The 26,057-nt window shown below is 51.4% G+C and overlaps 1 protein-coding gene across 2 annotated transcripts; it reads left to right on the forward strand.

Annotated features, from left to right (window-relative positions):
- Positions 1 to 1,125: 1,125 nt before the first annotated feature.
- LOC309873251 (solute carrier family 22 member 20) lies at positions 1,126 to 22,726 on the forward strand. Of its 2 annotated transcripts, none has more exons than XR_014316251.1 (10): positions 1,126 to 1,780; positions 1,870 to 1,973; positions 3,993 to 4,147; positions 7,298 to 7,466; positions 7,964 to 8,087; positions 8,989 to 9,104; positions 12,367 to 12,581; positions 14,358 to 14,466; positions 14,661 to 14,860; positions 22,257 to 22,726. XR_014316251.1 is itself a non-coding variant. In XM_082748510.1 (10 exons), the coding sequence occupies exons 1-10, from the start codon at positions 1,406 to 1,408 to the stop codon at positions 22,351 to 22,353; spliced, it is 1,668 nt and encodes a 555-aa protein (XP_082604636.1). In that variant the 5' UTR covers positions 1,134 to 1,405; the 3' UTR covers positions 22,354 to 22,726. The 2 variants fall into 2 exon arrangements, 1 of the variants encoding a protein (XP_082604636.1); XM_082748510.1 differs by having other exon boundaries at positions 1,134 to 1,780; positions 14,657 to 14,860.
- The last annotated feature ends 3,331 nt before the right edge of the window (positions 22,727 to 26,057 follow it).

Below are 26,057 nucleotides of genomic sequence, written 5' to 3' on the forward strand. Positions count from 1 at the left end.
CCAGGAAGGCACCAGCAAGCCTGGAGCTGGAGGGACAGCCCAGGGCCTCCCACCATCCCCTCGCTGCGGCTCCTGGGGGCTCACACCCCTGCTGGAGTCCGGGTACCTAGGAAGCTGGGGAGGATGGGGCTCCCAGCTGCAGGGGCAAGGCCATACTGGGGAGGTCCCCCTCACCAGCCTTGTTGGTCCCCTGTGCCCTCCTCGAAGCCCCAGAGGCCTGACCCCTGCCCTCCATGTACGCTCCGCCCGGAAGGTTCCGGCTGCAACCCGAACTCCCACTGAGCACAAACCTGACCCCCCAGGAAGCTTCCAGAACACAAGGGCCTCCTTCACCGGGACACCTGCAGTTTATGTAAGCTGCTCAGCCCCTCTGGGTCGCAGCTTTTCTTACCAGAGATAAGAGTGGCTTGCGGTGAGGGTAGAAGAGAGAGGACAGTGGGGAGCGGGGGGAGGGGGGGGTACGCCACAAACTAGGACGGTGTCTGCAGGGCAGAGGCTGACGGAGCCTGGGGTGGGGATGGTGGCTGCCCTCGGCGGCTGGGGGAGGCCCAGATAGAGCCCCGAGTGGCAGGCGTCCTGGGCACTGCTTGCCACAGGCTGGTTCAGGGCCTGGACTCCCTGTCCCGAGCAGCATTTGGCCCCCAGGAGTCCTAGAGCTGGGCCTGGGCCTTGGTGTCCCGTCAGTAGCAGGGGGCGGGGGTGCCTGTCACTTGCTGGGAGTCTGGGCTGGTGAGGGGGGCCAGGTGGGGGGCTGGCAGGACAGTCTCATGCCCCCCCACCCCCCATAGTTCTCTGTGTTGGGGTTTGGTTTGAGAGCGCATTGAGGTAATGGTCTGGACGGTCTGGTGGCCTTACCCGCCCACACACCCCACACTGAGGCTGAGTGCCTGCGACGGAGGCGGGGAGACCCCGGCTGCCTCTGAGCGCCCCTGCCCCGGCATTCCCATCCTGCCCCACCCCTGTTGATCCTGTGCAGCCTCTTCTTGGGGGCTGGGGCCCAGGGACTGGGTCCCCTATGCTGTCTGGATTGGGCTCTGGAAGGTGCCTCTCGGTGGCCCCCAGGAGAGAGGGGAAGGTGGTGATGGGCGGCAGGGACTGCTGGGGTCCCGCGGGGCGTGGGGTGGCAGGGGCGGGGCAGCTGGGCCTGGGGATCCTGGTGGTGGGCTGCAAGGCAGCGCTCTGGGACCCCCGATTTTCTAACTGGGAGCAGAGATGGAGAGAAGTGAGGACCAAGGCCCTGGAGGGAGGGGGAGCCCTGCAGGCCTGGGGACTCCCAGGGCCTCCTATGAGGTGTAACCGGACCCCTCTGACCTGCCGGACGCAGGGCATGCGGTCCTGACCTCCACCTCCCAGGTGGCCCATCCTTTATATAAGGCCCCAGCAGGCTGGGCCATAGCCCGTGGCCATGGCCTTCACGGACCTGCTGGACAGCCTGGGTGGTGTGGGGCGGTTCCAGCTCGTCTACACGGCCCTGCTGCTCCTGCCCTGCAGCCTGCTGGCGTGTCACAACTTCCTGCAGAATTTTACGGCCGCTGTGCCCAGCCACCACTGCCGGGGCTCCGCCAACCACACCATGGCCGCCACCAACCACTCGGGGGCCTGGCTGAGGGCCACCGTACCCCTGGACCAGCTCGGGGCCCCTGAACCGTGCCGGCGCTTCACGGAACCTCAGTGGGCCCTCCTGAGCCCCAACACCTCTGTCCACGGGGCAGCCACGGAGGACTGCAAGGACGGCTGGGTCTATGACCTCAGCACATTCCCGGCCACCATCGTGACGGAGGTCCGCGGGGGAGCCAGCGCGGTGGACGGGTGGAGGGGCTGCTGCCTGAGGCCGAGGCTAGAGCGCCCCTCTCCCTCTCTCCCCTGCAGTGGGATCTGGTGTGTGAGGCCCGCCCCCTCCGCGACCTAGCTCAGTCCATCTACATGGCCGGGGTGCTGGTGGGCGCCGCCGTATTCGGCAGCCTCGCGGACAGGTGAGCCTTGACGGGGAGCGTCCCAGCCACCTGAGCCTCTTCATTCATTTTACTTTATTGACGCTGATTGGTAGAGAGATGACGTATTCGCATGGTTCACCGTTCTAGAAGGTGTGGGAGAGTCTGCAGGGAAGCGTCCCTTTCCCGCTGCTGTCCCACCGTCCACTGATATCTAGAGGGCAGCCTGGTTTCTGTGTCTCTTTCCAGATATATTTTATGATTCTTTAAAAGTTTTTTTTTTTTTTAAGATTTTATTTATTTGACAGAGATCACAAGTAAGCAGAGAGGCAGGCAGAGAAAGTGAGGAGGAAGCAGGCTCCCTGCTGAGCAGATAGCCTGATGTGGGACTCGATCCCAGGACCCTGTGATCATGACCTGAGCCGAAGGCAGCGGCTTAACCCACTGAGCCACCTAGGCGCCCTCTTTAAAAGTTTTTATTTATTTAATTGACACAGAGAGAGGGACCCCAAGTAGGGAGAGCAGGAGAGGGAGAAGCAGGCTTCCCACCAAGCAGGGAGCCCGATGCGGGGCTCCATGCGGGGACCCTGGGATCACAACCTGAGCCGAAGGTAGGAGCTTAATGACTGAGCCACCCAGATGCCCCAATATTTTATGATTTTATGTCATCCGTGCCACGGGTACATATGCTCTGTCTCACCTTTGTCATGCCAATGCTGGTGCACCCCACGGGAGCTTCTGGACCTGGCTTTTACTTCCCCTCCAGGCCTCTGCATGTTCCTTTACAAAGAACTTTCTGGTCCTCCCTACTGTCCCTGCTGAAATTCTATGGTATGGATGACCGGAACTAAGAAGAACGGCCCCTGAGGGTAGCTGGCAGCCCTTCTAGAGGGACCCCAAGATACCCAACCCAGTGCTTGGCCACGATGGAGTCGGCTCCGCACCTCCTGTCTTCTTGCTCCCGCCTTCCAGCTCGTCCGCCCCTTCCCCCTCCCCATCTCCCCACCCTCCCTGCCAGTTCCAGAGGGCCCCCCGCCCCGGGCTCTGTGCTTTAGGCCCCTCGTGGGCAGCTCTGCCATGACTGTGGCTGTACTAGGTCATGGCACAGCCCGCCCTTCCTGTGGACGAGCTTGTCTCTTACCCACGGTGTCGCGTTTGTCACCAGCCCCCAGTGCAGGACGGTTACTTACCTCGAGGTGATTGAGGCATGTTTGCGTCAGAGAATGAATGCGTGAACGAGTGAATGGGTCGGGGGGCAAGCAGCGTGCGGCCCCCTTCCCGGCCTGCTGCCCTCCCAGCCGCGCCAGGGCTCTGGCCCCGGACCCTCACTCACACATGGGGCAGGGCCAAGGCTAGACCAGAATAACCCTGCTACCCTGAACCCTGACCTTCGACCCATTTGTGCTGTGACAAGCCCCCGTCCCACCTGGACCTCCCCAGCATGACCAGCTCAAATGAGGACTCGACGCTGGGGTCCTGCTCCCACTGGCCCCTGAGTCCTGGTGTGAGGCCTCTGTCCAGCCAGAAGCTCACTCAGGGGGCCTTCTGACCACAAGCCCCGAAGATCAGGAGCGGGGTTGGGGCAGGGGCAGATACACTCCTCTGGTGAAGGAACAAAAGACAAAAGACAAGTCTTGGGGTGCCTGGGTGGCTCAGTGGGTTAAGCCTCTCCCTTCGCCTCAGGTCATGGTGTCAGGATCCTTGGATGGAGCCCCGCATCGGGCTCTCTGCTCAGCAGGGAGCCTGCTTCCTCCTCTCTCTCTCTCTGCCTGCCTCTCTCCCTACTTGTGATCGCTATCTGTCAAATAAATAAATAAAATCTTAAAAAAAAAAAAAAGAAAGAAAGAAAATATGTTTAAAAAAAAAAAAAAGACAAGTCTTCGTGTCCGGTTTTCCCTCCCTGACCCTCGGCCGCCAGCACCTGCGTCCCAGCAGGTGCCCCTGGCTCTGTTGGAGGGACTGGCCTGGGGGAGCCGCTTCCTCTCTCCCTCCCCCCGCAGCCCCCACGAGAGATGCGGCTGCTGCCCCCGGAAGCTAACCCCAGCCCGGCGCCCGGCTCAGGCTGGGCCGCAAGGGCCCCCTGGTCTGGTCGTACCTGCAGCTGGCAGTTTCCGGGGCCGCCACCGCCTACTTCGGCTCCTTCGGTGCCTACTGCGTCTTCCGGTTCCTGATGGGCATGACCTTCTCTGGAATCATCCTCAACTCCCTCTCCCTGGGTGAGTCCAGCTAAGGAGGGCCCTGGCGGGGTGGCCGGCTTGTGGAAGTGAGGATCACGCCAGATCTGTGGACGTCTTTTCTGTGGTGTTGGGATGCACGTCCAGTGACTTCCACTCAGAAACACTTGCCACCCCCACCCCGCCCCGGGGTTCTCAGGCGATCTGGGCTCTCCCCACCGGCCGTGAGCCGCAGACCCTGGTAGCAACGCGTCCCTCCATATGCTGAGAGACTTGGGTTGTTTCCTGTGTGCTATAGTCCCTAGGAACCACTTAGTAAGCACCTACTGTATGCCAGGTTCAGTGTGGGGTCACAAAGGGAGCTGAGAGGCAGTGGTCCCCAAGGCTCCAGGCTGTCCTAAGATGCTGTGGCTCCAAAAAGGGCAGGGCTCACCCAGGCTCCTTAGCCCCATGGTGGAGACCTGGCCCCTTGGGAGCCAGATGGGAATGTCCCCCACGCCCAAAGTGACAGGGTCAGTCCTCACTCCAGGCTGGTTTCCGGCTGCTGCTGGTCGCTCCGGCATGGAGCGCCGTCAGGCAGTAGAAAGCCCATGGTGCACACAGGCCGGCCACCGGCTTGTGCTAAGGGCTACCTGGGACACCTGGGACACTACCAGGCTCAGGGAGGGTCTGAGGGATCCAGACATTGCTGCCGAAGACGGGATGGGTCCTTCATTTCAGGGATGGGGGAAAATCTTAGGGCTGGAGAACCAGGCCGCACCAGGCTCGCACACCTGACATCCCCCTCTCTGAATCAGGACCCTGAAGGTTGTTGATCTCACGCATGATCCCCACAAATCCCAGCCCACTGGCCTCAGCCTCCAGGGCGGGCGCCCAGCCACAGCTGGTGGGATCAGAAGGCGGGATCGGACATGCCCGGCCCGTGTCGTGCTAGAATTGGGTCTGTGAGACACACCTCCTACGAACCCATAAACTCTCCTACCTGTGCACGCACCCATATACACATATCCCTGCGCATGCACACACACACACACACACACACACACACACACCCTGTACTACCACTACATACCAGATGCGGTTCTGAGCGCCAGAGATGGAACAAGGTACATAGCAGATTTCTGGTCCCACGGAGCCTCTGTTTTGTGCAGGAAGAAAGCCGCACAAACAAGCGGCTTATACAGTGTGTGTGAAGGGCACCCATGCTGCAGAGGAAACTAAAGTCCAGAAAGGGAATGAGCGAGCAGGGAGCTGGGGGGACGGTGGAGCGGCCAGGGGAAGTCCTCGCTGAGAGGGGTCACTGGGCAGAGCTTGCAGGAGGGAGGGGGTGTGCCCCGCCACTATCTGGGAGAGGAACATTCCAGGCAAAGGCCCTGAGGGGTGTGTGTTTCTAGTGGGGTCAAGATGAGGGGGTTCTTTTTTTCTATTTTTTTCTATTTTTCTTTTTCTTTAAAGATTTTATTTATTTATTTGACAGAGAGAAATTACAAGTACACTGAGAGGCAGGCAGAGAGAGAGAGGAGGAAGCAGGCTCCCTGCTGAGCAGAGAGCCCGATGCGGGATTTGATCCCAGGACCCTGAGATCATGACCTGAGCCGAAGGCAGCGGCTTAACCCACTGAGCCACCCAGGCGCCCTCTTTTTTTTTTTTTTTTTTTAAAGAATTTATTTATTTATTTGTCAGAGAGAGAGCGAGCACGAACAAGGGACCAGCAAGTGGAGGGAGAAGCAGGCTCGTCGCTGAGAGAAGGAGCCAGATTCGGGGCTCGATCCCAGGACCCCCCAATCATGACCTGAGCTGAAGGCAGGCGCTTAGCTGACTGAGCCACCCAGGCCTCCCGAGGAGGGGGTTTTTGTGGCGGGAGGGTGGGAAGCAGGGGGTGGAGTGGTGACAGGTGAGGTCAGGGAGTTGGGGTTGTAGGTCCTTAGGGCCTGTGACCACTTACAGACTTTGGCTTTGACTCTGAAAGGCAGGAGAACCTGGAGGACCCCAAGCCGAGGAGAGGCCTGACCTGATCTGACTGTTTGCCACCAGGGCGGCCAGTTCCAAGCCTCATGCCTCCCCGCCAGCCAGCCAGTGGCAGAGTGACTTGGCTGCAGGGGTGGGGTGGGGTGGGGTGGGGAGGTGGGGGGAGTGGCTAGCTCTTCCCCCAGGAGCGTGCTAGCAGGAAGGGCTCAACTGGATTCTGTTGGTAGAAGCAACAGGATTTGGTGATGGACAGGACGCAGGAGCTGCCTGCTTCTGGGAAGGGGAAGTGTCCTCATTAATGGGCTACGGTTGCCTTGTAAGAGCGTGCGTGATTTCTTAACCAGTGCCCCATGCATGGACAGCTAGGTTGTTTCCAAGTTCTGCTATTTACAAAAAAATCATATAATTAAGAGCCATAATATTTCCTTTCCTACCAACCATTTATATCTTTTGCCTGGTTTTTGTGGGCTTTTTCTTTTTTTTTGTTTTTTTCTTTTCTTCTCTCTCTCTCTCCTTTTTTTTTTTTTTCCTTTTGGTGGTTTACCTATAGATATATAAGAGCCCTTCCAATATTAAGGAAATGTACCTTTTATCTATAATTTGAGTTGCAAAGTTTTTGTTTGCATGTTTTTGTTGACATTATGACTTGATTTATGGTGCTTGTTTGTTTTTGTTAAAGCCAGTCAAGGCGTTGGTTTTTATATGCAGACACTCTTATTTTTATAAAGTCAAATTTGTTGATTTTCCCATTCGTTGCTTTTGTTTTTTTTCTGGGTTTTCTGGCATTCTTAGAAAAGATTTTCCTGACTCTAAGATTGAAAAAAAATTACCATGATTTTCTTCTAACATTCTTGTGGTTTAATTGGTTATATGTATTTTTAAATTTTTTTTAAAGATTTTTAAAAAATTTATTTGTCAGAGAGAGAGAACACAAGAAAAGGGAACAGCAGGCAGAGGCAGAAGCAGGCTCCCCGCTGAGCAAGGAGCAGATGCGGGGCTCGATCCCAGGACCCTGGGATCACCACCTGAGCTGAAGGCAGATGCTTAACTGACTGAGCCACCCAGGTGTCCCTTACTGGTTATATTTAGTTCTTGGGTGCACCTGTGTCTCAGTAGATCTCTAGAAAAATTTCAAGTGGCCACAGAGTCGCTAGGAGGGCACAGGTGCATTAGACAACCTTGGGGGCTGTGGTGCCACTGATCCTGCCCTGATTCCCTCTGCAGTCGTGGAGTGGATGCCCACCCGGGGCCGGACCGTGGCCGGGGTCTTGCTGGGGTACTCCTTTACCCTGGGTCAGCTCATCCTGGCCGGAGTGGCATACCTGATCCGCCCCTGGCGCTGGCTGCAGTTTGCTGTCTCTGTTCCGTTCCTCATCTTCTTCCTCTATTCTTGGTACGTCCCGACATGGAGGAGGGGTGGGAGGGTGCCCCTGTGTGACTGAGCCTTGCCGGGCATGGTGGGGACTTGAAAGGGGGTGGATGCTTGTGGGGACCATGGGCTCTCGGGCATTGCCCACGGCTGTCAGGAAGCTCTGATAAAATCCCTTCCGTTGATGTAGGGCTCCAGAACGTTCGAGTGGTTTTGCTTTGCTCGTCAGTTCCTTTGCAACTCCCAACAGGAGGGAAACTGAGACGCAGCCCAGAGAGGGCCATGACTTATTCAAGCCACACGGCAGGGTCAGAACCAGATTCAAAACTGAATCTGTCACCGTTTTTTAGGTGCCTTTCAGTGGGTCCCTGTCCGCTGTGCTTTGGGAAAGGCAAGCTGGTGTGTCCCCAGTCTTCCTGAGTCTGGAGGCGGCTGGAAAGGAAAAGAAGGTGCATTTGCGTTTGGAGAATGGAAGGCGCTCTACTCACCCCTGCGGTCCTTCATCCTTCTCTTGGTCCCAGGTGGCTGCCAGAGTCATCGCGCTGGCTCCTGCTGCACGGCCGGTCGCAGTTAGCCGTGGAGAACCTGCGGAAGGTGGCCGTCATGAACGGGAGAACGCAGGAAGGGGAGAGGCTGACCAAAGAGGTAGGCGGCGGGGCTGGAAGAAAGGGGAGGGACCGTTTCTAATCTGGCTGGTGGCCTCAGGATGTGCCAGGACTCAGTAGCTTGCCGGGACGCGCCCCACCATCCAGGTGGAGAGGCTGGGAGTGAGGAGAGAGGGAGGACTTCTGGGGCGGCAAGAAGGCATCACCATCGAAGGGCTGGGCGGTCTGCGAGAAATCATTTAACTGCTTTGTTCATCGGTCCATCCATCTCTGCCACGGGGAAATAACCCCATTCCCATGGAATTGCCGAAATTTAGATAAAATAATAAAGTGAAAATATTGAAGTAGAAGCCGTAAGAGGAAATTATCAAAGAATCAATAATAAAGGTACCCTTACGATAAATACCAGCATCAGAGAATTACCATTGTAAGATCGTCACCATTTATTATGAGTAAGTAGGGTTTCCTCGAGCCCCATGCTAGGCACTCTGCTGAGGGCTTTAGGCCCATAATCTCATTTAATGTGTTACTTTTGTGGTTGAGGAGGCCAAGTTTGAATGGGCCGGGTCATTTGCCTAAGAACACACAGTGGAAAGTGGCAGAACCGCTCAGAACCCCTGCCTTTAACCACGACCCAGGCCTATCTCAGAGTCTCTACTGGGAGTGAGGTGTGAGGGTCCCTCCAGAACCACAGGTGGCGATTTCAGCCTAATCAGCAGGCAGCTCAGGAGCCCTGGGACTCACACTGGAGCCTCTGCTTCATCCCGAAGCTCTGGAAACAAATCTGTTGAGAGCCATCAGTCCCAGGATGCAGAGACTAGAACCAGCCATCTTGTCGGGGACCGCAGCCTTGACCTTCCTCTCCCCAGATGAAGGGACTCCTCGCAGGAAAACAGGGTCCCAGATCCTTTCCTTTTGCTGATCAAACTTCCCGTGTCCAGGTGGTGAACTCCTACCTCCAGAGTGAGATCGCAAGCGTGCGCACCTCTAACTCGGTCTTGGACCTCTTCCGAACCCCGGCCATCCGGAAGGTCACGTGCTGTCTCATGGTGGTCTGGTAGGTGATGTGCTCAAGCCCACGTCTTTGACCTGAGGCAGGGCCAAGCCTCCTCTTATCGCCACTTCCAAACTCTGTTCTCAAATACTCTTAATGCAATGAGCAGGTGAGCCTCGTGAATTCGATCTTGTTCCCTACCCTTTCTCTACGGTTCTCTGGCCCTCTGCTCAGCGCTAAGATGTGGTCATAGATGAGACATTTGTGCTGATCTGGGGACCCCACATCTGGACAGTGGGTCTCACCTTGGTGGGGGTGGGGGCGCCCATTGGAATTACCCATGCAGCTTTTCCAAAATGCACCTTGTCCCCTCCTGATAGGCCCTTTGGGGCTCTCCAGGAGATTCTAGGAAGTGTCCAACTCTGGAGAAACACTTGTGGGTCAGGAAGGGACAGACAAGGAGACAATAATGTCTATGAGGTATGACAAGTGTCCTTACAGCAGTTCTCCTGACTGGAGCTGCCGAGCACATCATGCAGGAGATGGCGTCTAAGTGGGTTTTACAAAAACGGTTGTGGAGTTTGCCAGGGGACCAGGAAGGAATTCAGAGCGGCCACCTAGATAAACAGGAAGTGTAAAACGGATCAAACCACAAGGACAACTTGTTCCCATTAGCACAGACTGGAGCTGGCAAATCCTAAGATGAGGAATGGATTTAGAAAGGGGGTAGAGGGTATTTTAAGGACCAGGATGCCCTAGGTATGTAAACAGTAAGGGTTGATATTTGTGAAGTAGGGAACACAGGTTACAAGTCATCTGTTCTCAGGAGGACACCCAGCATTCTTACTCAGTGGTTACCAGCCAGGCTGTGGTAGATGACCAGATGACCTGGGTGACCTTGAGCGAGGCAGCCAGCCTCCTGGTGCCACAGTTTCCAGCTTAGATGCCTACCACTAAGGTCCTTTTGAGAACTGAATGTTTAGACATGTAACCCCCCCACACCTGGCCGAGTTAAGTGCTCAGGTAGAGTCTAGTCTCTGATTTAAGTTTGGAGCTGTGTCCCCTATGCACTGGTGGGATTGTCCACCACTCTGGACCTTTGGAGGGCTTCTGCCCTGGGCAGCCAGAGGGCTCCTCAGAACCCAAGTTGGGGCCCACCCCCTGCTTCGCTCTCCTCTTCCCACCGGGAAGAATCATCATGAATGAAAAATTCCAGGGTTGAAAGTCCCCTCTTGGATCCTTCTGGAGAGAATAAGCTAAGGCCCATTTCTGTTTGAAGGAAGTAATTCGGGCAGCTAGGGACTGGGTCAGCCGGATGGGGTTTCTGCAGGCACGTGGGGAGATTTGGGAGGAGGAAAAAGAATTTTGAGGAACTGGCAGGCTTTCACAAGCTCCTGGTGTAAATGCCTCCTGTAACGTGGATTTCTTTTTCTCTACTGGTTGGTTGTTTTTTTATTCCTAAATTACAAAACCACTGCATACTCACTGGGAAAAAATTTGATTTTTCAAACAACCCAGAAACGTAGACAGGGTCATGTATTGGTTGTGAGACTAGACTCAAGTGTAGTTCAATTTAAAAAACAAAGACAAAACAGGGGCGCCTGGGTGGCTCAGTGGGTTAAGTCTCTGCCTTCGCCTCAGGGTCCTGGGATCGAGCACCGCATCCGGCTCCCTGCTCAGCGGAGAGTCTGCTTCTCCCCCTCCCTCTGCCTGCCACTCTGCCTACTTGTGCTCTGTCTCTCTCTGTCACATAAATAAATAAAATCTTAAAAAAATTAAAAACAAAATAAAAATTAAAAACAAGACAAAACAAAAGGCAGGACTCTGGAACCCGACTGCTTGGATTCGAATCTCAGCTCTGCCACTTATCCGCCACAGCTCTGTCTGTGTCATCTTGGGCGAGTTCCTTAACCTCTCTGTGCCTCAGTTTCCCCACCTGTAACACTGATATCATAATAATACCTACCACATAGGGCGGTTGTGGAGATTAGAAACATTCACGTATAGAACAGTATCTTGGTAAACTCAAGACTCGTACCTGCTATCACTGTACTGAAGAAAACCGAAAGCTCCTCCTCCCACTCTGCTCACCCCACCCCCCCAGCAGCAAGCCCTGCCAAGCACGAGTCCATATCCTTCCAGACCTTTGAACACAGAAGACGCCACATGTATTCTTACAAAAATGGGTCAGTACCACACAGATCTGCTACTTGCTTCTAATAACGCAACCGTCTCTGTAAATATCTTTGCGTGTTACATGAACCCAGACCTGCCTAGAGTCAACAAGAATAACTGTATCAGCTTTCTAGAAGGGTCTTTTCTTCTCCATCTCCCCGACTCAAGTAGCTGGGGGTAGGTGGGAGGAAGGGAGGCGTTTCTCAGTAAGCACTAAGGGGGCAGAGGCCGGGGTCCTGCTTGGAGAGAGCCCCCTGCCAAATTCCATTTTTCCACCTCCCTTTGCCCCCAGATGTCCCAGAGCTTGTGTCGGCATGAGGTGTTGCAGGGAAACGTGGCCAGGCCGACCCACCGGGTGCATGAGGGCCTGTCCCACGCTTTTATTGTTAAGTGGGCTCAATGACACCTAACGAAGTGTGGCATCAGGATGGCTGATCGCTGTGCAGTTCAGCGCCTGCTTCCTGCTTCGGAAGGCTGAGTAATCACCCGCATTCCCCACGTGCGGTTTATCTACCCGTCAGTTGATGGACACTTGGGCTTGCTGCCACCTTTCCACTCTTGTGAACAGTGCTGCTATGAACACGGATGAACAAATAACTCTTTGAGACACTGCCGCAGGGACATTTTAAATTTCTCTAGAGCCCCCCCACCCCTCCCCGCAGTGTGGGAATTCCAGACCTTTGCCATCAGATTGACTGTAAACCCCGCCTCGGCAGAAGCAGCCATCTACGGGTGCAGACTTCTCAGTAAACATCGGGAGACGCTGTGAGGGTCCGACGGGGTCTTCGCCTGGTTGGAAGACTCTCGTTTTCTCCTTCCAGCTCTTAGATGTGAAGTTCAGATCAGCCACTGAAGGGAGGAGGAGGGGCTGGAGCAGTGCAGATAGGGAAAAACACTCACACTCCGGAGCCCACATTTGGACTCGGGGAGCAGGTGCTTAAGCAGGGACATGGAGGGAGGGTAGCCTGGGCTCTAAAACCCAAGTCAGAGACTTGGGTTTGGTGAGGGGAAGGGGAGAGGGGCATGTTAAATTCAGGGGATTTTCACTCCCTGAAAATGGAGTCCTATGTCATTCATCCTGTGCGCCATCTCCTGGGTCCAGAACTGTGGACCTTGGGCTAAAGGAGGACCGTTCTGCTGCATCTTCCAGGTTCTCCACCTCCATGGCTTACTACGGGCTGGCCATGGACTTGCAGAAGTTTGGACTCAGTGTATACCTGGTGCAGGTCCTGTTCGGGGTCATAGACATCCCGGCCATGCTGGTGGCCACCACCACCATGATTTATGTGGGCCGCCGGGCCACCGTGGCCTCCTTCCTCATCCTGGCTGGGCTCATGGTGATCGTGAACATGTTTGTGCCCGAAGGTGAGCCATCTGCTCTTGCCGTGACTGCCCGGGAGTCTCTGGGGTCTGGTGAGCCTTGACTACAACAAGGGAACAGGACTGAGGGATGTTCTTCAGGATCTGGAAAGGAAGTGACTATCTATTAGCAGAGTTTTTACTAAGCACTCAGGGCTCAGTATCAGGGTCATGGTGGAGAATTGGCAGAGACATGAGTCTTTACCCCCAAGGCATTTACCATCTTGTCAGGGAGATCAGGTTGATGACCTTTGAAATTCCCAGTTCCCAGGGGCTCCAGTGTCAAGGAATGGGACCCAACTGTAGGTATCTAATAAACAGTCCAGTGATTCCAACAAGAAGCCGGGGTTGAATGTCAAGAGTCCTAGAGCTTGTGGGAAGCCAAGGGCTCATGGCCTTGGGCAACTTGTCTGATTTCTCAGTGTCTTATTACCTTCCTATGGAATGGTACATTACTACTATTGGTATTTTGACATATTTTATCCAATCTTTTCTTCTTTTTGTAGATTTTGTATTTGACATAATTGAGATAATATTATATGTGTGTATACATATGATTATATGTATGTGTACATCTTATTTATATATATAAAATATATCCTATTCACTATATAACATAAATGTGCTTTTTCATTTTATTTATTTATTGTTATTATTATTTTTAAAGCTTTTTTTCATTCAGTTTAGAGAGAGTGCCAGAACATGGTAGGAGGAACAGAGAGGGAGGGAGAAACAGACTCCCTGCTGAGGAGGGTTGACCCCAGGACCCCAAGATCATGACCTGAGCTGAAGTCAGTCGCTCACCCGAGCCACCCAGAATCCCCTATTTATTATTATTATTTTTTAAGTAGACTCCATGCCCAGTGTGGAGTCCAGCGTGGGACTTGAACTCATGACTCTGAGGTCAACACCTGAGTTGAGACTGAGAGTTGGATGCTTAATGGCCTGTGTCACCCAGGTGTCCCAAGATGCTTGTTCCTGTTCATACAAATGTCCCATGACCCCAGTGTTGTATTACTGTATGACAATTCATCCAGATTGGTGTTTTACAACTCTGGCTGCTTGTTGGAATCTCCCTGGGACCTTGAAAGAAATACCCAAACTTGAGGCTCTCCCCAAGAGGCTTTAATGTCATGGAGGGGGGTAGGGTCCAGGTGTGGGTATCTTTTACGTCTTCCCTCCTGGACCCAGTGCACAGCCAGAGGACGTACCATAATTTCCTTGACCGTTGCTTGGAGGTTGGGTGTGCCGTGGGGGTTTTACTGTTCATAACCAACAGCAGGACAAGTTAATAATGGTAAGAGCAAACATTGAGTGAGCGCTGAGCCCTTTGCACTCCTGACGTCATGGAAACTTATGACAACCCGGCGAAGCAGGTGCTGGTATTTTCCTCATTTTATGGTTGAGGACACCAGAGAGGTTAAATGCAAGTGACCAAGATCACCCAGCTGGCTCAGAGCTGGGGTTTGAACCCAGGCCTCACTCCAAAGTTTGTCTTGCCTCAGAAAGGGAAAAAGGAGGCAGAAGTGAGAGAAGAGCAGGGTGGGGCATTTCGGGGCCTCGGGGGGGGGGGGCAACATGAGGTGATGCGGATTCCAATCCGTGCCGCCCGCTGCTTGGCCTCCCTCCTCCCTTTTCAGGCTCTGAGCCTCAGCCTCAGCCTCTTCCCCATATCCCATCCCCTCCCGAGCACCCCTGCTCCCACTGCTACCCCTCTGCCTCCCTGACCCCTTTGGGGCTCTGAGCTCCCCCTAACCCCTGGCTCTGTCCACCTCTCTGCAGATATGCAGACCCTGCGCACGGCCCAGGCAGCACTAGGCAAAGGCTGCCTGGCCAGCTCGTTCATCTGCGTGTACCTGTTCACTGGAGAGCTGTACCCCACAGAGATCAGGTGGGTCCATGGGGTGAGGGGAGCAGAGCAGCACCTGCCCCAAGCTGGGAGACCCCGGAGCCCCAGGCCTCAGCACCTGCTGAGTTTGGTGAAGCAGGACCCCTCCTCCTTTCCATCTGCTCCCTGACACCCGGGGCCCGGCCCTCTAGGCAGTCTGGGCCACAGTCACTGACCAGTCTGCACTTTTTAGGCAGATGGGGATGGGCTTTGCCTCGGTCAGTGCCCGCTTTGGGGGTCTGGTTGCACCCCTGATCACCACGCTCGGGGAGTTCAGTGCCATCCTGCCCCCCATGGGCTTTGGGGCCACTTCGATCCTGGCTGGGCTGGCTGTCTGCTTCTTGGCTGAGACCCGCAACGCGCCCCTGCTGGAGACCATCGAGGCCATGGAGAGGAGGTATGGAGCCTCTGGGCATGGTGGGGAGGGGGTGGGGCCAAACAGGCTGCAGGTTCCTGTGAAATGACTTGGGGCCATGAGGGTCCTCCCGCTGCGGTACCAATGTCATGGTGGGTGGGTGAGAGCCACACCGGGAAGACCAGCCTCGCCCACCCACCTTTGTGTAAGAGGCTTGGCTTTCATCAAGGACAGACCCAACCGTGAATGGTGACACAGAACAAAGAATAAATTGGAGACCAGGCAAAACAGGGAATGAGTTGAGGTCAAGCCTGGCAGAGACATGGGGATGACGGTTTGTAGGGAGGAGAGGTGCCACATTCAGAAGCAAAGACAGGCCTGTGTGGCTGCCGGGGTGGCCTTCCAGATTGGCCCAGAACACCAGGAAGGGAAACGCCCCTTAATGACTTTTGTCGTATTGTCAGAGAGGAAAAGCGCTACCAGTTCTCTGGGGAAAGTGGAACTTTCCTCAACAATTAACATTGGAAAAAATTTCTCTCATGGATCTCCTCGGGGTGGTCACTGAGTAAGGTGATGTCCGTGAGGATCTTTCTGAAAATGCGGTGGACTTGGTGCGTTTCCCAGCAACAGTGAGGTCACCGAAGACCCTTGGTTGTGGGGAATGGGATGGGGTAAGGGAACAGGGCCCGAGGCTGTAGCTTTCTCGGGGTCCAGCTTGATCTGGCAGCTGGAGCCGTTGCTCTAGGGACCTGCGAGGTGGACTGTGTTTGAAATCCTAGCTCTAGAAAAATCTCAGTAATGCCAAATGAATTCGAGTTTTGAGTAACAGAGCTCCCTTTGATCCTGCCAGGAACATTTATTATAAAGCTACTGTATGTTGTTACAGATGTGAACCAATTACATGATGGAGACCATTTACTAAAACTAATTTAATTTAATTTATTGAGAGAGAGAGTGCAGGGGGAGAGTGAGGGAGAGAGAGAATCTCAAGCAGACTCCATGCCGAGCATGGAGCCAGACATGGGGCTCAATTCCACAACCCTGAGATCATGACCTGAGCTGAAATCAAGAATCCAATGCTTAACTGACTGAGCCACCCAGGCGCCCCTAAAAATAATTTTATTTTTTTAAATTGTTGAGGGGCACCTGGGTGGCTCAGTTGGTGAAGCATCTGCCTTTGGGTGAGGTCATTAACCCTGGGGTCCTGGGATTGAGCACCAACTTGGGCTCTAGGCTCCGTGCTCAACTGGGAGTCTGCTTCTCCCTCTGTCTGCCGCTTCCCCTGTGTTCTCACTCTATCAAATAAGTAAGTAAAATCTTTATTTTTTTAAAAAGATATTATTTATTTACTTGAGAGAGAGAGAGAGAGAGAGCAAGAGAAGGGAGAAGGTCAGAGGGAGAAGCAGATTCCTCGTAGAGTTAGGAGCCTGATGTGGGACTCGATTCTTTACATTAACATATGTTTGAGGGTGTTTGTGTCTGTGTGTGTTGAGCGAGGTCTGGGGCAATCTCAAAAATACCCTCTTCGTCTGAACCCTAGAGGAGAACATTGTCGAGACCCCTCCGCCAAATACTCTAATGTGTAATTCTCTCCAACAAGGATGTTCTGTTACACAACCTCAGTGGAGCCATCCCAGTCAGAAAGCTAATATTGATAAATGATTTCCATTTAATCCTCTGGCCTTGGTCAAGTTCTGCTTGTCTTCCCCACCCCCATCCCTGGCCCCACCCCCAACATCCTATAGAACAAGAGGATGTGGTTCAGAATCAGAAGAGGCATTTAGACGTTGTATTTCGTTTGGGCTGGACGAAGTCCTCCGGTGTTCTCGGACCCTCTAGACTCCAACAGATCGACAAGGTTTTATACTAGGAAGGACAAGTGTGAGGCCATAAAGTACACTTATAAAGGGCTTTCAGGAGATGAAGGATGCAAAACAGTTAAGAGGGGAAAAAATGCAGGCAACCATCAGGAAGGCCCAGGGTATCCTGGTGCACCACCCGGGGGTCCTGTCTGCCCTCTGGTCTCTGTCACAGGCTTTCAGCATGAAAGGGAGATACCGAAATCTCAGGGAAGCCTAGGCACATATGCCTGTTGAGGGGTTTTCTCGGTATCTCATTGGTCACAGCTAAAATCAGGTGGTAGAACCAGGTAAACCAACTGCAGACCATAAGTTCATAATTTTCAACACACCATACTAGACGGGCTGGGAGAGGCGTCCTCCAGAGGGAGAGCCCCACTTTGACAGCACCTGATGAATTACTGGCTAGTCTATTTCCTCCTTGCTGTGGTTGATGGTCAGTGTCTTGGCTCCAGGTGTCTTTGAAGTTGAACACGAGCTGCCACAGACTAGCTGTGAATTCACCATGATCTTGACCGTTTTGAAGATGCCAGACCAGTTGTTCTGTAGATTTCCCCCCGGGTTGGGTTTTCCAATGTTACCCATTGCAGCTTAGACATCTCTGGCACGGTTAGCACAGGCATGAGCCCGAGTCCTGCTCATTGTATCCCACCAGCTGGTACAACTTTCTGACTTCTGTGTTCTTTCACGATTCTTTCAGTATGTCCTTGTTTTCTGGCTAGTCTAGCTCATTTCCCCATAGCTGTCTTGGTAGCAACCCTTTCCCTGACTACTTGGTTCATTTTAAGAAAGATTGGTATTTAGAAGCCAAGGTCCTTGGGGCGCCTGGGTGGTTCAGTTGGTTAAGGGTCTGCCTCTTGATTTTGGCTCAGGTCACGGTCTCAGGGTTGTAAGATGGGCCCCCGCCACTGGGCTCAGCAGAGCGTCTGTTTGAGATTCTCTCTCTCTCTCTCTGCTCCTCCCGCACCCTTCTCTCTCTCTCAAATAAATCTTAAATTAAAAACAATCCAAGATCCACGTATGAGGGACTCATTATTATGGTTTTTTTCCTGCTCTCAAGCCCTCTCAGCAGACAGAAGTAGGGAATATATGAATATACATATAGTTACAGAGAGCAGTACATCTTTTTTTTTTTAATATCTGTAGATCATATTGAAAACCATGAGTCACACCATTACTTCCAACTCCAATCCAACAGCACCCACCACCAGGTTTATCCCAGTTTGGTCCCTTTTCATATTTAACTCCCTTCTCTGACAAGGAGAAACCTGCCTTCCCTCCGCCTTAACCTAGTTGCCTAACTCATCAATCCTCCAGCATGTAACCCATCCCTCTCCTCCACGGACCCCTCTACACCCACCCTGGGCTCCAAAGGTCCATCCTGGTCCCTCTATGTGGACATCTACCTTGCTTTGCCCCACATGATGGCTTTAAGATCGAATTGTTCAGGAAGAGAAGGGAAGAAAAGTTTTTCCATATATTCTTGATGAGGTTGTCATTGTCATAAACAGATAAAGGGCAATCCCCCTGACCTCCCCACTCCGCCAACCTCACATGCCTCTAGATGCCCCCTTGAGATTATAGCAAGTATAACAAGGCCAAAAGGTAGACGAGCCACATTCAGAGCCTGTTTGCATCTTGTATAAACTTTTGCATAAGAAATCTAAAGCTGTGAGTGATGTTTTGGTTAAGATTGTGTTTATTTATTTGAGAGAGAAAGAGAGAGAGCATGAGCGGCAGGAAGGGCAGAGGGAGAGGGTAAACCGGACTCCCCACTGAACACAGAGCCTGATGGGGTCTTGGGGCTCAGTCCCAAGGTCCTGAGATCTTGACCTGAGCTGAAGTCAGATGCTTCCCTGTCTGAGCCACCCAGGCGCCCCTAAACCTGTGATTTATTAAGGAGGAAATAGCACGATGCTTTTTTAGCAAATAGAATGGGCTCACATCTTGGGGAACAAAACCTGCTCTTGGGTTGGAGCTGGACGAGCAGTTGCTTTGGGACAGTTTCTCAACCATTTCTCATTATCACCCCTCCCCTCCCCACTGCGGGGCTTTTTCTATATATACATTTCTTTCCCCCTAATCACACCCCCACCCTCCCAATAACAATGTAATACCACAGATACACTGTGTATCTGTTGACATACTGTGGCCCTTTGGAAGGCCACAAACCATTTAATATCTTGGATTTTTTGTGTCCCCCTCTCCCCCCACCAAGAACCAGTTTTTGCCTCCTGGAAACAACATCACCCCCATGAAGAATGAATGTTCTTCATGATTACCTGTTCCAACAGCCATGGGACCTCTTGCAGTTGGGATTTTTTTATTTTTAAGATTTTTATTTATTTATTTATTTGAGAGAGAGAGGGAGAGAGAGAGAGAGAGCTTGAGATGGGAGAAGGTCAGAAGGAAACACAGACTGCCCATGGAGCTGGGATCCCAATGCGGGACTCGATCCCAGGACTCCGGGATCGTGACCTGAGCAGAAAGCAGTCGCTTAACCAACTGAGCCACCCAGGCACCCGCAGGTAGGATTTTTAGAGCCCCTGAGGGGCTTATAATCAGATAAAAAATTTAATATGCTCCTGCATGATTCTCAAGGGTTCTGGTCCATGTTCTTCTTTAATAACCTGTCCAGGGTTCTTCTTGACAATTCCCCCATAACCAAATAAGAGTTTTGGTTTTGTAGGAAATGGTGATGTTGGGGAACAGGAGGCAAGAAACAGCCTCTGTCGAGCGGAATTTTCTTTTCTTTTCTTTTTTTTAAGACTTTATTTATTTATTTGACACACAGAGAGAGATCACAAGTAGGCAGAGAGGCAGGTAGAGGGGGGGGGAAGCAGGTCACTTTTTTTTTTTTTAATTTTATTTATTTATGTATTTGTCATAAAGAGAGAGAGAGCACACAAGTAGTCAGAGAGGCAGGCAGAAGCGGAGAAAGAAGCAGGCTCTCTCCTGAGCAAGGAGCCTGATGCGGGACTCGATCCTAGGACCCTGGGATCGTGACCTGAGCCGAAGGCAGCAGCCTAACCCACTGAGCCACCCAGGCATCCCCCTGGGGTGTCAAAGATTAAGATGAGAAGAAAATGTCTCTTTCCAAGGTTCACGTTACCCATCTCCAAGATGGCGGCAAACCAAGAGGGATCGGCAGTAACACACCTTCTACTACTGGTTCCTGGGTTATGTAAAGATGTAAGGGAACCTCCTCCATTTTTACTTCACAGGCTGCCAAAAATCCATTTGTTAATGAATAATTTCTATGTAAATTGTTCCCATCCTTCATTAATCACAAGAGCAGATACTGTTTTTCCAGAATGGTCTGTATGCCTGGTGTGGGGCCAGGTCAGCCTCTGTGACCCAGCTGGGCTTATGCCCCAGTTTGTTGGGGCAACACAGCAAAGGAAGAGTGGACTAACCCTGCTCAAAAAATCCTCTTCTGTAAGAATAGAACATTCATAAAAGAGGAAATGCTGATAGAAAATAAACAGAGGAAAGCTATTCACGTCAGTCATAATCAAATAAATGTAAAATAAAATGGGAAAGAGGTCATTTTTAAATATCCAATAAGGAAATTGTTTAAAACATAGTAGTAGTCAAGGAAGATGTATAGACAGGAAGGAGGAAACTCCTGCAAGTTTCTGGAAGTTTCTTTGGCATTACTGATCATGAGATGGCAAATTTTCATATACTTCTAAGTAGCAACAACATTTGCAGGACTCTGCAGTAAGCAAATAAGCTGAAATGTGGACAAAGGATATTGACAAGGATATTCATCACCATATTTAATACACCCGGAAAAAATGTAAACTCTCCAGCTCTCCACCAATTTCAATCAATTATAATATACCGTGCAATAGTAAAAAGTTATGTTGATTAAGACTTTTTTAAAGATTTTATTTATCTACTTCACAGAGATCACAAGTAAGCAGAGATGCAGGCAGAGAGAGAGGGGAAGTAGGCTCCCTGCTGAGCAGAGAGCCGGATGTGGGGCTTGATCTCAGAACCTGATGCAGGGCTTGATCCCACGACCCCGAGATCATGACCTGAGCCGAAGGCAGAGGCTTTACCCACTGAGCCACCAGGCGCCCCGATGAAGACTTTTTAAGGGCCTGGGGAATGTTTATACTATATTTTTAAACAGTATATTAAAATCAATTATGATATTTCCTAATTATGTCAAGAAATAAGAGACTCGGGGCGCCTGGGTGGCTCAGTGGGTTAAAACATCTACCTTCAGCTCAGGTCATGATTCCAGGGTCCTGGGATCAAGCCCCACATCGGGCTCTTTGCTCCGTGGGGAACCTGCTTCTCCCTCTCTCTCTGCCTGCCTCTCTGCCTACTTGTGATATGTGTCTGTCAAATAAATAAAATCTTTAAAAAAAAATAAAGAAGAGACTCAAGGGATGTCTGGCTGGCTTAGTGTGTGGAACATACAACTCTTGATCTTGAGGTCATGGGTTTGAGCCCCACATCAGGTGTGGAGATTACGTAAGCAAGTAAATAAATAAATAAAATAAAAATAAACTTCAAAAAACAAATAGAGACTCGCAAGAAAGAAATATCTTAAAATGGTGACAATTGGTGCCTCAAGGTATGAGTGAGAATTTTTTTCCTGGTTACTTTGCTTTTTCTTTTTTTTTTTTTAAAGATTTTATTTACTTATCTGACAGAGAGATCACAAGTAGGCAGAGAGGCAGGCAGAGGAAGAGAGAGAAGCAGGCTCTCTGCTGAGCAGGGAGCCCGATGTGGGACTCGATGCCAGGACCCTGGGATCATGACCCGATCCAAAGGCAGCCGCTTAACCAACTGAGCCACTCAGGCACCCCCTGGCTACTTTACTTTTAAAAAAATTATCTACATGGGTACCTGGCTGGCTCAGTCAGAAGAACAAGAGATTCAGTCTTGGGGTCCTGAGTTTGAGCCCTGCACTGGATAGAGATTAGATAAATGAATAAATGTAAATGACGAAAACAAGAAATCAATGAAGACTAACAAAACTATGTAGAACAAACCATTCTCGGGCTGCACAATTCCAGGATGAAATAAAAGGGACCAAAACACAAATTATTTCAAAGATCGAGGAATACAATCGAAAAAGGCAAAACTGCACCTGTTCAAAGGATGGAAAGCCCCATGGGGCAACCCTCATACCGTTTGGGAGGCCCAGCCCCTGACTTTCCTCTCTGCTCCTGCCTGACTGATTCTCTACCTGGGGAAGAGGGAGAAGGGCCTTGGCAGTGCCCCATCCCCCCATGGTCTCTGGGGGTGTCCTTGGCCCGCAAGGGAGCCAGGCCCAGCCCCAGCAAGTTCAGTGAGCCTGGTGCCCCATTAACCAGTTGAGAGACCTTGGGTGTGTGTCTGGCCTCAAATCTTCGTTGGAAAACTTTTTAACCTTGCAGTCTTTCCCTGAGGGGCCCCCATGAGGACTAGGGGAAGGGCCTCTGTGGCTTCTACCATCCTTGGGGGTTTGCAGACAGTAGAGACCCAGGTCTTGAAGGCTGTGCACACACCACCTGCTTCTTGCCACCTCCTTTCTGCCTTTTTGTCTTATTTTTCCATTTGCCTTTTTATTTCAACAGAGTCAAAGGAGGTCTTTCCAAGAAGGATGAAGAAGAGAAGAGGGAAGAAATTTCTCTCCAGCAGCTCGGAGCTTCTCCCCTCAAAGAAACCATCTAAGCTGCCAGAAGCCTAGTGCTGGCTCACAATACCTCTTTGGATGTCCAGACACCCCCACGGCTGTTTCTGACACTGATGGGGGTGAGGGAGGCCAAGGACCGTCCCAAAGAGCCAGCCACAAACCAGCGCTCTGGTTCCTAGAAAGAAACTGACCACCAGCAGCCAACTGGCATCACAAATGTGTAGAAAGTCAAGAGAGACCCTGTCCAGGTGCCAAACATTGTGTCTTTGCAAGGTTAGGGTGGCTGACACTTGTGCCCCTGGTTGTCCCTGGGATGGCCCCACCCAGCTTGTCCTTGCGAACTCACTCTGCTCCACTCCTTTGGCATTTACTCTGTCTTGCCCATATATGCAATTAAACTCTTTTCTCCTAGTTTGTATGACTTACCTTCTCGACTAGCAAATGTGGGATTTGCACGTGGCACATGCTTAGTAAGTAGTTAGTTGAATATGTGATGAAGCTGGACTCAGGCACTGGATGGAGACCTCAACCCCTCCCGCGCGTTCCTGGCAATACCACCTTGCAGAAACAGGATGTGGCTTGGTTCTCCAAACATCTCACAGGGAGGTGAATTCATTCCATTCAGATCCATTCCCAGTCCAGATGTTGGACAGGTGCCTGCACCTCTGACCTTGGCCTTCACTGTCATTCAGATTGGATTCATGAAGGATTCAAATCCTGGTTCACTGAGTAGTCTTGAGCAAACTTCCCTGTCTGATCCCTTCCGCTGGAATTACCAGAGAATCGATGAGATCAGGGCTCCACCCCTAAAGCTCTAGGAAAAAGGGACAATCTGGGAAAAAAGTAAGAATATCACAGTTTGGGCAGGAACCACTGCAACATGTCATTTCGCCAAGGTCAAGTCTTTCAGCAGCTTACACTTTGGAACAGAGCTTGGAGAATCCTCCAGAAAGCTGTCCCAAGGCATGAGCCCTGATGCACCAAAGCCTCAGTTCCTCCCATAGATCTCACCTCTCATTCAGCGATCTTTGATGTGAGTTTCCTTTCTGAGTTGTTCTCAACCCACAGCCCCCAGTGGATCAGTAATTTGAAAGGCAGCAGGCTGCTGTCATGCCTTAAGATCCACCATGACAGTCCCCGCCTCCAGGCAGCAGCATTCCCTACCTTCCCTGCCTGCCTCTGGGTGATTCTGCCCTCACCGTTTGTGATGGATTCATTACAGGTTGATCCAGCATCGTGGCTCCTTGAAGACAGTTATGTCAACTTTGTGTGTAGCTACCATGGTCCACTCAGAGCAAGAACTCAGTTCATGTTGACAAGTAGACGAAATGGTATGAGGATTTTTTTTAAAAAAGTGACATGTAGGGCACCTGGGTGGCTCAGTGGGTTAAGCCACTGCCCTCAGCTCAGGTCATGATCTCAGGGTCCTGGGATTGAGTCCCACATCGGGCTCTCTGCTCAGCGGGGAGGCTGCTTCCTCCTCTCTCCCTCTGCCTGCTTCTCTGCCTACTTGTGATCTCTCCCTGTCAAGTAAATAAATAAAATCTTTAAAAAAATGATATGTCACTGCTGAACTCTGAGGGAGGAGGCAGAAAAGCAAAATGGAAGACCTGAATAGAGAAACAAGATTTTGTACATATTTTATTGAAAAGCAGAATTAGGGGGCACCCGGGTGGCTCAGTCAGTTAAGCATCTGCCTTCGGCTCAGGTCATGATCTCCAGGTCCCGGGATCGAGACCCGAATCAGGCTCCCTGCTCAGTAGGGAGCCTGCTGCTCCCTCTCCCTCTCCTGCTCCCTTTGCTTGTGCTCACTCACTCTATCTCTCTCAAATTAATAAAATCTTTTTAAAACGCCCAGAATTTGAGTAAATTTGAAGGTCTAATTGACTTTACTCAACATTTCATGAATCAGGCAACAGCTCATCCAGAACACAGAAAGGAGCTCTGAGGATCTACACAGAATGGAAAGCTTTTGTGGGCAGAAAAGGAAAGGGATATGGCAGTCATAAACAGAAGAAAGGATTATTTCAAGAAGGTCACCTTCCTTTAGGAAAGGACAGGGTGTCGGTGGGGAGGGGCTTTATCAAGCAGATGACCTCACTGGGGCTGATCAGGAAATTCCAGACTGATTGGTTCCAGCCTCTCCCAGAAGAAGCTAAAACTGCCATTTGGTTAGGTATTAAGTCTTGGTTCATTGGTGTGGGGTTTGGCACAAGTGACTCTATTTTGGCCTGTTGTTCCTTTTTTAAATGATTCTGCCCTTTTGATTAGACTCCCAACCCGAGAGGATGTAATCAAAATTTAAGGCATGGGTGCCACTCTCAGCGACTGCTCTGTACTTGTCCCAGCCTGTACTGATCCTCTGGGTGACACAGAGGCCACAAGTCAGGATGGTTTTTGCAAGGTTTTTTACTGAATCTCTGGTATTCACAAATCATGACTTCAAGTTTACAATTTTTTAGTCTTTATTCCTTTCTGATGTTCCAGTCTTCGAGAGACGATTTGCTTGGTGATTAGTAGCTGCCAACATGAATTTAAACTTTTGAGAGAGGGATGCCTAGGCCGCTCAGTTGGTTAAGCGTCTGTCTTCGGCTTGAGTCATGATCCCGGGATCCTGGGATCGAGTTCCACATCAGGTTCCTCACTCGGCAGGGAGCCTGCTTCTCCCTCTGCCTGCCGCTCCCCCGCTTGTGCTCTCTCTCTCTCTCTCTGACAAATAAATAAATAAAATCCTTTAAAAACAAACTTTTGAGATAATACAACATGCCAGGGAGATTACTCTGGTTATTATAGACAGGATAATTCCCAGTGACTGGAGCACTCTTCAGAGCCATGATGCCCGGGACCCAAACCAATCCAAATCAGAGGAGTCAACGACCCCTTTGAAGGAGTCACCTTTCTAAGCCAAGCAGCTGGCTCAGTGTAATTACGTCATGGTATGTAATTAGGTACAACTGGGCTCATGTAATTGAGTTTCAACTTCCCCAGAAGTTTCTTTTTTTTTTTTAAGATTTTATTTATTCATCAGAGAGAGAGAGAGAGGGAGAGAGAGTGAGCACAGGCAGACAGAATGGCAGGCAGAGGCAGAGGGAGAAGCAGGCTCCCTGCCGAGCAAGGAGGCCGATGTGGGACTCGATCCCAGGACGCTGGGATCATGACCTGAGCCGAAGGCAGCTGCTTAACCAACTGAACCACCCAGGCATCCCTCCCCAGAAGTTTCGATCCGGGTGTAGCCGGTAGTGTTGGCCTCAGCCCAGACACCTCGCTCGGCTGAAATATAATCAAGGGTCATCCTCTTATCAAGAACAACTTGGGCCAGAGAACCCAAGCCTTTTTCTTGGGTAGCTATCGCTTTAGCAGCAAATCTGCAATAATTTCAAGAGTTAAGGAGACGCTCCTGATTATAGCCTCATTTACATTTATTCCTAACCGGGGAAGTAAGGCTCTGCATGGAGGCATGAAGGACTCATAAAGGCCTTCTGGGAATTTCCTGCTGGATTCTGGACCAGAAAGGTGACATCCATGAGGCATGGAAATATTTAAAGGGCTGCAGGCCACACAGGGAATTTTGTTCTGGTTACCTTTGCCCTGTGTCCCTTTCTTCGCATACAGCCTCGACACGCAGTCCCTCAAGTTTGACACTGTTAGCCAGCAACAGCGAAATGGACCAGGAGGCCTCTGGCATCATAGATAGGTTAGAGTTTTTTGTTTTTGTTTTGTTTTTAAGACTTTATTTATTTAT

The sequence above is a fragment of the Mustela nivalis genome, assembly GCF_964662115.1.
Source record: "Mustela nivalis genome assembly, chromosome: 9".
In the NCBI taxonomy this organism is placed as follows: domain Eukaryota; kingdom Metazoa; phylum Chordata; class Mammalia; order Carnivora; family Mustelidae; genus Mustela; species Mustela nivalis.

Bases quoted from the DNA above. Each gene is read 5' to 3' on its own strand.
- LOC309873251 (XM_082748510.1), top strand. From the start codon at position 1,406: ATGGCCTTCACGGACCTGCTGGACAGCCTGGGTGGTGTGGGGCGGTTC. The intron at 8,088-8,988 runs GTAGGCGGCGGG...TCCCGTGTCCAG, and splicing joins GGGAGAGGCTGACCAAAGAG to GTGGTGAACTCCTACCTCCA. The intron at 14,467-14,656 runs GTGGGTCCATGG...TGCACTTTTTAG, and splicing joins CTGTACCCCACAGAGATCAG to GCAGATGGGGATGGGCTTTG.